This window comes from Camponotus floridanus, unplaced genomic scaffold (assembly GCF_003227725.1).
Source record: "Camponotus floridanus strain SB8 unplaced genomic scaffold, Cflo_v7.5 scaffold78, whole genome shotgun sequence".
Lineage (NCBI taxonomy): Eukaryota > Metazoa > Arthropoda > Insecta > Hymenoptera > Formicidae > Camponotus > Camponotus floridanus.
Window position 1 is genome coordinate 11,492 of NW_020229847.1, and position 13,857 is coordinate 25,348.

Consider the following 13,857-nt stretch of genomic DNA (forward strand, 5'->3'; position numbering starts at 1 on the left):
TTATTTGTGTGTGTGTAGAGAGAGAGAGAGAGAGAGAGAGAGAAAGAGAGAGAGGGAGAGAGAGAGGACCACAAAATTTATTTAAAAAATTAAAATTAAAAATTTATTTATATTTATATACATATGCGTTTTGCTATACAGCACTGATGGCATTTCGTGTACTACAGGCATTTTTTACATAGCACGGAACAGAATCAGAAATTGTGCACATATATGTTACCCTCTGAGAACTTTCGTGGACTTTGGCTTTGTAGTTCATGTCCACGTTTTTTAGATTACAGAGGGCATATCGCTTTCAGGGATCACCTAAAAGTGGGCCATGACACCTCTCAGTCTTCTCTCTGCTCTCAGTCTTCTCTCTGGTCAAAGATACTGATTGGCTGTTAGCATAAAACTTTCCGAAATCCCTAGAAATTCTCTATGTGATGATCAATCGAAAAGCAGATGTAATATCACGATGGAAAGTGCATTCTATATACTTAGCATCAGAAATTTAAATCATTTGATTAACCAATAAGGACGAAGAGATCTTTGCTCATTTTGATTGGTTAAACGATTCGAAATATTTGTGACGAGTGAAGTGCACTGAAGATATTTCTCGCACTTATCAGTGTTGTTGGTGTGCATTTGTCATCTTTTGTATCTTTTCATAATTCAAAAAATCCGAGTCTCCTAGACGGTGCCAAAAATTGTGATCAGTTTAAAGATTCATCGCGATCTAATAACGTTGAGGTGAGTTAGATTTATTATTATGGAATATTTAACCTCGATTATACATCTCTCATAACATTGCATGCTGTTTATTTGTTGCGCATGTAATGCGGTACACAAATGTGAATTTTTCAACTTTTTAAAATTAAATAATTACACGAGAGAGTTTTCAATTTACTAAGTTCTGTTACCAAGGCAAGATTTTTTTCATATAATGTTTGCAATTTCTTCTATCATTATTTTCAATTAGATACATAGAGATAGAGTGATATTAATAATAAATGTTTTAATATATGAATTTATTAACATATCCAAGTATATGCATATATGCAATTTATATATATGTATCTCTAAATACATGTGTCTAAATTCATATATTAAGACATTAATGGCTTTGTATATATATATATATTCTATGACATTATTATTTATATATACAGGAGTATTTTATTCTTACATATATTATAGGATCAATCATCAGCATGACTGGTGGAAATAACACTGAGAAATCAGCCAATAATCCTTTAGAGCAGTTTGTATTGCTTGCAAAAACTGCAAAAGGTGCTGCTGCCATAGAACTCATAAGGCAAGCTGTTGAAACACCTGGCGTTCATGTTTTTGGTGAATTATTAGATATGCCAAATATCAAAGAGTTGGAGAATGGGCCTTATGTCCAATATTGGAATACTTTGAATCTGTTTGCATATGGCACCTATAAAGATTATTTGGATAATAAAGAGAAAGTGTTAGAATTAACTCCTATACAAAAAAAGAAACTTCAACATCTTACAATTGTCACTCTTGCTACAAAAAACAAATGTATACCTTATTCGGTATTGTTGGAAGAGTTAGATATAAAGAATGTTAGAGATCTAGAGGATTTAATTATTGAAGCAATATACGCAGATATAATTCATGGGAAATTAGATCAAAAAAATTCACAATTAGAAGTAGATTATGCTGGTCTAGGACGAGATGTACGACCAGGTGATACTGGTGTAGTAGCTGAAACCTTAGCTGCTTGGGGTGAAGCGTGCGATACAGTTTTATCTTGTATCGAGGATCAAATATCTAGAGCTAATGTTGAAAAACAAAAAGCTACTTATCACAAAGAAAGAATACAGAGAGATGTGAGTTCTATGTTTCCTTTTTAATTACTTGTTCTATAAATTGTTAGAAATTTAATTATATATAACTAGTTACAATATGGATTTTCTTTGTTATGTTATGTTTAGATTACGAATATAAAGAAATCTCTCGCAGCTCAAGCAGGAGGTAGTAGCATTCAAGAAGCTGATGTGGCTGGCGGTAGTTCTGGCGCAGGAGGAAGTGAATCAAGTAGAGAAGCTATGCCGGTGCTATCGGAGAAGAAGAAGTTACAGAAGGTCAAATGTATCAAAGTCAGTGGTAAGTTTTGGAAGACATAAATTCAATAGTCCTTTCTTGCACAATGTGCATTCTTTGCATCATATATTTCATTGAATCGGATTTTACGCTTCGAATTTGGTGTAAAAAATCGAGTCTAAATAGTCGAATTTGAAAGTGATGGAAACATTCAAACATTTTTGTATTAACTTTTAGTTTAGATTATATTGAATGATGAATGAAAAGAGAATAATAATATTAAAATTACATGCAACGGATTATTCATGCCAAATTGAAAATCTTTTATGTATCTGAAATTATCGAATTAATAGAGATTTTTAGAGTAAAGTAGGAAAATAATATTTTATAGAACACTCTAAATATATTTATAATATCAAACAGTATACAAATATGTAATACTATTCAATTTTATGTAATGTTTATGGTAATTATGCTAATAGCGAATAAAATCAAGAATATTTTTTCTTATTAAAATATATTTATAAGAATGATTTATTGACACACATATACATCATATAGAATTTTTCAGAAAAACCGAGGTTGATTTCTATTTTATTAATAGCAATGTGTGTTTAGGGAATCAGTAATATGCATACACATACATATTTTATATACACATATACATACTTTTACTGTGATTATTTCAAATATCTAATGTAGTTAATCTTTGCTGTATAAACGATTTCGGTAGTTGTTTATACCAAATTTATCATTTATTCACGGAGTTAATCATTTATTTATTCATACCAAATTAAGAATTTTAATATATACGTACAAAGTATACCTAGCGAGATATATGTGACGATTGTCTTTACATCGAGCATTTGAAAACAATGAATCTTTTCTTTGCGACAAAGATAATTTTGTAGGTAAGCTTGAATATTCTTGTGATATATCTGTTTATTTTTTTTAGACCAAAGATATCATGTTTTATGTTTGTAGGGCGTGAAGAATTTAATTAGGATTTGACTCTAGATGAAAATTTGATAAATAATGCAAGATGCATTGCATATTTATCAATGCATACGTGCCTACCCATTGCCAGAAATCACATAAAACGGTATGCCCATTGTGACGAGTTGATCGATGCTTACGTGTACTTCCAACGATATTATCGTTCGTACTGTTTGCGTTGAGACTTTATAGATTTTCGTTTTGTAAGGATTTATAATCGCTAAACAATTCATTGACGCATAACTAGTCGAAAAGGTCGTTTTTGAAGAATCTTGTATGTTCAGAAAATTATCAAGGTATACTACTGATGTAGTTTAGCAAAAAAAAAAAAAAAAAAAGAAATGTCAGCCGTCTATTGAAGAGCGTTGTAATTGCTACTCGAATAAAAGGATAATATATTTTAGTGAGGCTTTTTTCTGTAACCTTAATGTCTCTTTTTCCCTCACGATTGTCTCGTCTTTTTCACCTTGTTTCCTTCACCTGTTAGAGAAAACTGATGTTAGGTTTTAAGAATGATGCAACTAGGTATCTAACATTGTAGGAAAGAGAGAAAATTATTGTTATTAAAATATTGTTTTAGTTATATATATATATATATATATATATATATATATATATATATATATATAATTAAAATTATTTCTTACTGACGAAAGAATATACTTGTATTGTGAATATGAAGAAGAAATATCAAAAATGTAAATATGTGTACAGAAAATTTTGTGTATATACATATATATATATATACACGCACGCACACACACACAATTTTCTGTACGCATATTTACATTTGTAATATTTCTTCTTCATATTCAATTATCTTCATTAGTGAGAAATTATAATCATACAATGGTATTTTTTCCTTTTTAATGTATGATTATAAGAGCTTAAAATACAAGTCATAAATTATATGGCTAAGGATTTTCAAGATCTGCTACTGATCCGTTTGATTAACAGTCGATAAAACAAGTTGAAAATAATCGAGAATGAATTAGATGGAACCTTGTGGCAAGCTATTTAGATATTCTTTTTTTTCTTGCTTTTTTCTTTCTTTCTCTTTCTTTCTCTTTCTGTTTCTCTTTGTGATTCTGACGTTAGAGTTCTTTTTGTAACTTTTATAGCTTTTAAAAATAGCATCTTTAAATTGTTTCATATTTATTGTAAATCGCATCTGATATTCGTTAAAAAAATAAATGATTAAAGAGTTTCTTTTTTTTCTCATAAAATTCATTTATGGCAAGGAAAATAGTATGCAGTGGGTACATTATATCATCGATTTTATTTTGTAACTTTTATTCTAATAGATACATTATACTAATACTATTTCTTCTCTATATTTTAAAATTCGTAATGTATTTAAAATATCTTTAGATCGCGTGATATACGTATATATATATAATAATATATATATATATCATTTTTGACATTGTATTTTTGCATTGCATTTCATGGAATTTACACATTGCATAATCACGCGTTTTTTCATAATTCAAAGAATATAATTCAAATAGATTTGATATGAGCTAAGACAATAAATTCGTATTTATGGTATTACATGTATGTATTATATGTACAATTACTTATAATTTATTTTGTGTATAGGCACACACACATATACATATATGTATACATGTATGTGTGTGCGTTTGTGTATGTGTATATAGTATATATGTGTATGTAGTATATATATGTATATGTATATATATATACTTCGAATACCCATCGAGGTATATTTTGTTGCATTGTTTCATATATATAATTGTCATAATTATTTGATTTATATATATAATTTCGTTCTTTTTATATAAATCTTAAATTATTACTTATTTTTAAAATGTACATAAAATTATAATGAAAAATTCTTTTGATACGTGCGATAATATGTAGGAGTGCTAAATTGCACATTTGAAACTTTTTTTCTAATAATTTAATAGTTATATCTTTCTACTGCTTATATATATATTGAAATTATAAAAATTATATTTAATAATAATTATATTTGACAAACGATTAAAGATGATTAAATATGAGTAATACTTAAAAAAATATCACATTCTTATCTATATTTAAAGCCTAATAAAAAAAAAAGAAAAAAATATTTTGAAATGTAATAGTTTAAAATTAATACATCTGTACTTTAATATTAGCATTTGTGCATATACAGAGGAATTATACAAATAAATAGTAATAAAGTTTACAGATACATATGCTTAATAATTATGTTTCTATTTACATAAATAACATAAATTGAAGATAATCTGTTATTTAAAGAAAGTAAAAAAGTTCCAATAAATAAATGGTACATAATGTGTAGTATGTGTGTATATGTATATTGTATATTGTATATTTATAAATAATTAAATACTCGATTGATCGTAAAATCCGATTGAATGCACTATTAATAAATTGATTGATTTTTTCATAGTAATTATTTTATAATAATTAATTAAATGAAAAGTTTATTGATATATATGGTATGCAAATGATATGTTTGTCCTGAATGAGATATATTTAATATTATATAAAAGTAATAGAAATTTCAAATCTGTTTTACAGCATATCTAAATAATTTTTAAACATTAAAGAATCATAGTTTAGAAATAGATTTGCACTATCATAATTGTGCATATTATTTCTACAGAGAGCAATTCCTATAGTTTGCAGAAAATATTTCTAAAAATTTAACATTATACTATTTATTCTAAAATATGTAAATGTACATATATTTTATTTAAGTGTAAAATGCGACGCGATGAAGAGAGGACGTTAAATTAACCTTAAAGTTTATATATTTTTAAATAGATATTTTACAATTATATGTGTATATATATATATATATATATATATAATACGAACATTATTTTTAATATTCTTAAAAAACTTACGAATTTATCTAATAAATTTTAAGATATTGATCTTATAAATACAATATCAGAAAATTACTTCTGCTTTAAACGGGAAAATTTTTTAATTTATCAAATCAGAGATTTATATATACACATTTAAATTTCCATAGCATCTGTTATATTTGATGACAAATGATATTGAAAATAATATATTTCGATACCAAATTTTTATAATTATATATGAAAGGATGATGCAGAATTTATTTATAATTAATACATATTATATGTTAAAATATACAAAAAATAAAAATATTGAAAGGGATTTAAACAATTTTAAAAAAATCTTTAAAGGGGAGAGGTTAGTCTCTTCAATTTTTTCATGAATTGGAAAGTTATAATTTAAAATCGAGAAAGAAGAAATCTCTATCTTTAGCAAGATATTATGTAGTTAAAATATTTAACACATTTTATATTACATTAGAAATGTTAGTGTTTAATAATTATCAATGAAAATTTGAACTATTTTTTTATATAAGAGATAAACAAGAGAATTTTACGCTTTAATCTATCGCTTAACATCTGTCTTATATTCATTAAATATAAGAATAAAATTAATTTAACAAATCTTGTCTTCATTAAAATTATAATTTCCTCCAGAATTAATATCGAGCTGTTATATATCTATTAATAATACGCCGTCAACATGACAGCGAAATGCACTATTTATTAATTATACAAATATTTCTCGCGCACATTATATTGCATAATTAGTTAATGAAACATTTTTTAACTCTAAAGTCCATTATATTCTTACGCTTTTTTTCTTAATTTAAGATTATAGACTTATGACATTTCGTGCATTATGACCTACATGTGTTTTTGGCATATCATATGTGTACGATACGCGTAATAAATTTGATTTACTTTACTTTTGCTCTATTCTAATGAATAATTTAAAGTGAATAAATAATATTATAATGAATAATATCGTACATATATATATATATATATATATATATATATATATATAATTTGCCTAATAGTTGTTATTTACTATATAACGAGTTTTGGTGAGGAACATCTAATGACAAATAATTTCTAAAACAATTTTTAAAATAGATATTTTGTGTCTTTTGCGTTAAAAAATACATTGACATACCAATCGTATATATGAAGAATAAATCAGACGATGACAGGTTTTTTCGAGATTGGTTTTAAAGACAATTCTACCTTTCGCTATAAAGAGAGGTCACTTTGAGAAAGCGGTCCATTACCTATCCTTGCATTGCTATTAAGTCGTTTTGTCATAATCGTGCTGTTTTTTGATTCTTTATTATTCACAGACGCGATTACATCCGGCGATTCTTCACTAATCGCCACAGTAGCCATATCTTCCTTTTCGTTGTTAGTCGTTTGAGTTGATCGCGAAGTATATGTTGCTAATGACGCTCCATTCTTTTGATCCTTTAATTGCAATTCGTAGCCTGCGAACAAAAATAGATAATGAGAATTTGAAAATACTAATATTAAAATGATAATCATATTTTATAAAAAAAACTCGAAAGTATACTTACACTCACTTTGAGTAGAGCAGTCTATAGCGATATGTTTTTTGATTGCTTTATTTTGATCGCAAGTTGCAGCTGTCAAAACTGTTGTTGCCGTCACTGGGCCCATCATATTCGATGCATTTGTGGCGGTTATCGCTGTACTTTTCGTCAGATTAGGCCTTACGGTTGGGCGCACATTTCTTTCAGGTCGGATTAAAATAATGTATAGCTGCGTGTATAAACAATACATTATTATGATAAATTAAGCAAAAACCAAAAATCAATTTATGCCCAGTGATTCGATAATTAAAGTTCCACTTTATTTTTTTTATATAAAAAACAGAATTTTAAGCTAAATTTTATTTTTCAGAAATTATGTTTTCGTCGAGGATTTTAAAAGAAATATTAACAAAAATACAAATCTTTAATATTCTGCATACATTGCAACTGTATTCATTTGAATTTAAATCGAGATTTTTTCAAATACTAGGCATAATATATTCGAGATTCCAAAATTGCGATAATCTTGTAATCCAGAACGTTCATTTTGAAATACAAGCATTTTTAAATATTCAAGCTTTAATAATCAAGCTTTACCTTTGGACTGAAGAGACAAACCACCGTTACAGACGCAGAAAGACTGATTGTGACCGACATCGAAGTAATTCTCAATGCAACATTGCTTCCGGTACCGTAGTACAAAGGTATGAAAGCACACCATATAACGCACGTCGTATACATTGTTAAACCTACATTAAAGACGTGTTTCTTAATGACGCTGTTCTCTTCGTTAAATAGTCGTTAGGTACAAAGGATGCAATATTTTTCAGCTAATCTTTTTCGTACTATAATTACGTTGTAATTGCGTGACCGAATTCATTAGTTTTACAATTCGATCAATATTTTCTTTATTTTTTTATATAGTTAGAATATATATCGACCATAATGCATTGTTGTATTTGCATATTGCAAATAAATATTGTAAAATTAAAGTTTTCCATTATTATTTCGAATCTTTATTGAAGTATTTAATTTAATTATAAAAGAACAGCACATAATATGGTATAAATATTTATAAAAATATGCTTAACGTGATATATGTGCGAAACAGAAAAATTAAACTTACCAATGTGCTTGCTCTCGTTGAAGGCTTCTGGAATCTTTCTCGTAAGGACGGCATAGACAGTGCACACGACTATTAATATTGTAGGATACGCGAACGCGATCATATAACTGGCATCGATATAATTGTTGCAAACAAGCAAATTGTCCTCCATCGTGGGATAATGATGCATAGCTTTGGCGGGATCGATGATTATCCATATTCCGGTAATTAAGATTTGCACTAATATTAATCCAACACAGATAATAAGTTGTGATCGAGGTGATATGAAAGATGGTCTTTTCGCGCTTCCGGCATTGAAGATTCTTGAGATTCGATTGGTCTTTGTTAGTAATGCCGCATATACTACTGTGAAGCAGAAGCCTGCGGCAAATCTGTCAGCAGAGATATAAAATTATATCTTCGCTTTTTCTTAACAAATATTCTTTTAATATTGAGAAATGATATTTTCTGTGTATATTTCATGTTTTTAACTGTGTGTGTGTGTGTGTGTGTGTGATTGTATATATAGATTAATATATAAAAATCCAATTTTCTTATTTTTTTATCGAGTTATGTTCGTCTAAATTATTAGACACTGGTTGGATTTTAGACATCGTTTAAAAAAAAATATTTTACTTTTACTATACTAAAATGAGAGGATTACATGAATTATAAAAAAATAAAAAGAAAATTTGAAAGATTATTATGTAAATTTATAAATTATGTAAAACTAGAAAAATTATCATTAAAATTAGATAGTTGTTAATTGCATCATTTTAATTAGATAGTTAATTAATTGCACGAAGATTGTAATTTAGCTATGTATTGATTCTAAAGTAACTTTAACAATTTGTATAATAAGAACAGAGAGATAAACGCTATCACGTCGGAATACTTGTAGAATAGAATACATTCTGAAAGATTTATAGTTATTTACCTTTGAATACCGCAGACAATGTCCGTGGGTCTAAGTATCAAAGTGAATGTGACGAGATAACAGAGTAAAATTCCTGACAGAAGAACATAAGATAATTCTCGTCCAGATGCACGTACAACAGGCGTGTCGTTATGTCTAAAGAAAACGCCGCCGACAAATAGCGTGACCTATTTCCCAAAAGATACGTGAATCAGATGATTACGTATGTCATATAAGATATATGACGCAATTATTGCAGTCAGAGATATAAATTATATTTATTTTTCTTAATATATTATTCTTTTCATTCGAGCTGTCAGCTTTAGAAAATTAGATTATGAAAGATACTAAAAGAAATATTTACCAAAATTCCTGTGGCAGAAAAAGACATTGCACTTATTGCCCAAGCGCTCTCCGGGCGTAGAAATTCTTCCGGAACATCCCGACACATTGAATGAGTCTCATCGGGTAGCGTACCTTGACGACATTGAATACACTGCGTCTCATCTTTGGGATGTCGTATCTATGTTATAAAAAAGGGAGTCAAATAGATTTCCACATATATACAATAGTGAATAGAGCTAATTCGAATTAATATACATCAATTGATATATATATATATATATATATATATATATATAATTGATATTGAATAAAGCAAATTGTAACGCGAACCAATATGTAAAATGGCTTTCCGATGAATTTATTTCAAGATTTAAAATCCTTAATCATATAACCATTCTATTGATATATATATATTCTATTGATATATATATATATATATATATATATATATATATATATATCAATAGAATGGTTATATGATTAAGGATTTTAAATCTTGAAATAAATTCATCGGAAAGCCATTTTACGTATTGGTTTGAATTTATTATTCTGTTATTTTATTATAATTAATTGACAAATTAAAATCGATTTTAGTTTTATATATAAATATATATATTTTTACATATTCCTCTATTTAATAGATATAACAGATATTCAACGAGAACTATATCGAATAAAACCAATATGCAGTATTTTAAAAACCAATTATTACAATTGTGAGAATATATACACAAACATAGATAGGTATTTTTGACTCAAAACTGTGAAAATCTGATATGATGAATCTATCTGTGAAGGTTTTTTAATAAAAAAAGTGGCAAATTAAATTAAAAATATATCGAGTCTAGTAAATTAATTATTTTTAACGACATTGACATACCTGATATTGAGTGCAATTAAAGCAATGCCAGCAGCATCTTTCACCCTCGACATATTTCTTTGCCTGGCCGACCTCACAAGGCAAAGAACACACGCTCTCAGGTGATTGAGGATGCCCGAGTTTAAATTGAATTTCTAAAACACAGATACATGCACGATGACGATGTAGAATACTATAGTACGTTACATATTGTAGTATATGTGTTGTGAAATATGAAAATGAAAGGATTTACCAGGCATATTTAGCCACAGCTCGCCTTCCAGGTATTCACCGACGCGTATCCACTTGTATTTGCCCGGTTCGATTTGCTTGAAATGTATGATGTTGTACCGCGCGGGTCCGTCACCATTCTTGTCGAATCTAAACTTGTCTCCGCTTAGACCTTAAACGTAGTCGTTCGATCGCCTATGAGTACCATGAAAACTTGATCGAGACGTATAAGCAACTAATCACGATAAAAATAGTTTTCACCCTATAATAGAGATATAGCCTTATAGCCTTTTTTATAGCCTTTATAGCCTTTCTAAAATATTTTCTTTTATTTTATTTCATAGATATATTATGTATTTAAATTTATTTAATATTTGAAAACATCACATGAAGTGTTAGGCATCCTATTAATTTATAATATATATGTTCAATGATTAGAATCGATTTCGCCTCTCATAATCTCTTTCAAGAAATCACTTTATTAGCTTACCCTCGAAGTCCACCTTACGCAGATACTGGAGAAGCATTGTTCCCTTAGTTGGTTTCATAGCATCGCATAATCCTGGCTTTCCGTCGCAAAGGTCAAGGTGCATATCTCTAGGAAAAGGAAGAATAGCGCTTTTATCTCAACATTTTCTTGAGAATATTTTCGGGGATATATCTGTCGATGAGTAAATTTTAATTATACCGAAAAGCGTAAGCGAATGCCATTACTGCATCGGAGACAAACTGTAGTTGATCTTCGAAAGCCGTGTTTTGCTTGGTGAGACGTTCTTCCATTGTGCAAGCTTTTGTATATTTTTTGTTGTACGGTGTTCGGGATGCGTTCGGATATCGACATTTGAAGTGATCTTCCCAAAATTCTAAAATTAACGCGAAGGTTTGCATTCGTTACATGTGACAAATGTGTGATAATTTGATATATTATAACTTAGGATGACTTGGCGAAACATATGCTTACGCGTCTTTAAATGTCACGCAAATGAAAATAATAATATTGTATATAATTTTTGCTTTATTGAGAAAACAAAATAACACACATATTGTTAGTTTGCTACTTTGATTGGCAACCAACAACTGCATTGAATGTCGATCTACTTAGAAAATCATATTAAAAGTTTGTCGATATGTAGAGAGAATAAAATCTCAGAACACTTTTCTTATAACAACCGCAAACTTGCGCGTATACAATATACGTGCATGCATATTGCAAAGTTAGAATCGCCAAGTTTTGTTCCCATTCGCGTCCTTCGGCCGTACGCTTACCGACGAACCACGGATTTCTTCGATTATTCTCGACGGTCAAGTTGAGGAAGTACTCTTCGAAACCCTTAACGCGGTTGGCCTGAGGTTGGACCGATAAAGTGCCTTCGACTTCCGGCTCGTTACCGTTACTCACTAATCCTCTTGCACTCCAACCGTCACTTCCGATCCAGGAAAAAGCGCCGGTCGCATTGCATCGTCTAACCGCCCTCATAACCCCGGCAACTTCTTGGTCGGAACCGAAAATAATGCAACCTACGATGACAATACAAGAGTTAGAAGAGCTTCGCGAAAATTTCATCCATAAACGCTGTGCCCTTTTTATCGTCTTATCTCTATTATCGCGGTAATTTTCGCCATTCGGTTTTATTTTATCGCGGAAAAAAGTCATTTTCCCGAAAGCAAAAGGACTCAAGCTTTTATTGAAAAAAATGCCAATGAAATGTCTCGCTCCGCGTAGACGATTCCTGTAGGAATCAAGATAATACAGGATCTGGTAAGAATCGATGAGGGCGTAAAAGAGAGCATAAGGTCGAGCCTGACGAAGCCGAGAATGGTTAGTTACAAAAAGGTCTATAAGGAAATTCTACATAAAATAACGTTTATCGCGAGATGCTTTTTTTTCTCATCGGAATAGATGCTTAAACAATGAAATGTATTGTTTGCTAAAATCATATTTGTTTTTTTTAACGTGTTTTAAATAACATAATTTAAAATAACGAGACATGAGAAATTACGAAAAATTACTTTAAGAAAAAAAATTTTGTAAATATTATAATTTAACTTTTCGGCAATCGTTATGCTTCTCTTTTAAGGATAAAATTATATAAAATCACATACTCAATAAGATTATTGAGTATTTTATATTTACTGTTTATAAAATGCCAAAATATTTTTTCTTATTTTTAATGCACATATTTTGATCTATTAGTATCTCATCGAAGGATATTTTTATAAAATTTATTAAATATGTTAATAAAACAATTTTTGAATACTAGCTTTTTTTTAGTAGAAAAGTATATTTGAAAATGTGAGCTCTTTATCAAAAATGTTGGTAGAAAGTTACGCAAGTATGAAAGATTCGAAAAGTCACCAAGGGATTTCAAGGTTCAGTACTATGTTGAATGGATTAAATGGATGAAATGTTTATTCACCCGAGATAGTAAAGAAACATCTTTGCTCGTCAGATGGAGTTGTTAATCTTTATTTCTCTGAAATAAGATTATTTCAGAGTGTGTTTTCATTTCAGTGTATGTATAAAGTGTTATATAATTAATTGTACTTCTTGTTATTGTATGCGAATTGAATATATATGAAAAGAGAGTTATCCGGCAACGTCATAATTTTTATATGTGCTTCTTACAACCATTTTCACTCTGTATTATTTCTCATTTTGCGTCTACGAAAATAGCAACATACATTTGCTCGTTTCTCTGCTATCCATATTTGAATTTCCTCATGAATTTACATCGAAGGATTTAAATGTTTTCTTAGCCGTGCATGTAAATACGTTTCGATGTTAGTTATGAACGATATAAACATAATGTAAATTATAAACGCAATTTCTGCTTATATAACTAATTACACAAATGTAAAATATATTATATTTCTAGTCTGTGTAATCATGCAAAGTTTAATTTTATTTATCTTAACTCATAAAGCAACTTTTAAATAAACTTTTAACATAACAT

At 28.8% G+C, this 13,857-nt stretch overlaps 2 protein-coding genes across 3 annotated transcripts in view; one reads left to right on the plus strand and one right to left on the minus strand.

Annotated features, from left to right (window-relative positions):
- The first annotated feature begins 548 nt into the window (after positions 1-548).
- LOC105256252 (COP9 signalosome complex subunit 7) overlaps positions 549-13,857 on the plus strand; it is an 82,281-nt gene continuing 68,972 nt past the window's right edge. Inside the window, exons 1-4 of one of the 2 annotated variants that reach the window (XM_011266013.3) lie at positions 549-732; positions 1,180-1,841; positions 1,947-2,118; positions 3,040-3,454. In XM_011266013.3, the coding sequence (XP_011264315.1) occupies positions 1,194-1,841; positions 1,947-2,118; positions 3,040-3,059 (840 nt within the window). In that variant the 5' untranslated portion in view covers positions 549-732; positions 1,180-1,193 and the 3' untranslated portion in view covers positions 3,060-3,454. Of the gene's footprint in view, positions 733-1,179; positions 1,842-1,946; positions 2,119-3,039; positions 3,455-13,857 lie in introns of those variants that run through there. The other variant, XM_011266014.3, reaches the window with a different exon arrangement.
- The window catches only part of LOC105256251, a 72,450-nt gene continuing 65,570 nt past the window's right edge, over positions 6,978-13,857 (minus strand). The window contains exons 5-15 of the mRNA XM_025414140.1: positions 12,170-12,421; positions 11,592-11,766; positions 11,394-11,500; positions 10,926-11,075; positions 10,694-10,827; positions 9,833-9,991; positions 9,490-9,656; positions 8,574-8,944; positions 8,045-8,196; positions 7,472-7,676; positions 6,978-7,381 (exon numbers count right to left, since the gene is read on the minus strand). Of these exons, the coding sequence (XP_025269925.1) occupies positions 7,134-7,381; positions 7,472-7,676; positions 8,045-8,196; positions 8,574-8,944; positions 9,490-9,656; positions 9,833-9,991; positions 10,694-10,827; positions 10,926-11,075; positions 11,394-11,500; positions 11,592-11,766; positions 12,170-12,421 (2,120 nt within the window). The 3' untranslated portion in view covers positions 6,978-7,133. The remainder of the gene's footprint in view (positions 7,382-7,471; positions 7,677-8,044; positions 8,197-8,573; positions 8,945-9,489; positions 9,657-9,832; positions 9,992-10,693; positions 10,828-10,925; positions 11,076-11,393; positions 11,501-11,591; positions 11,767-12,169; positions 12,422-13,857) is intronic.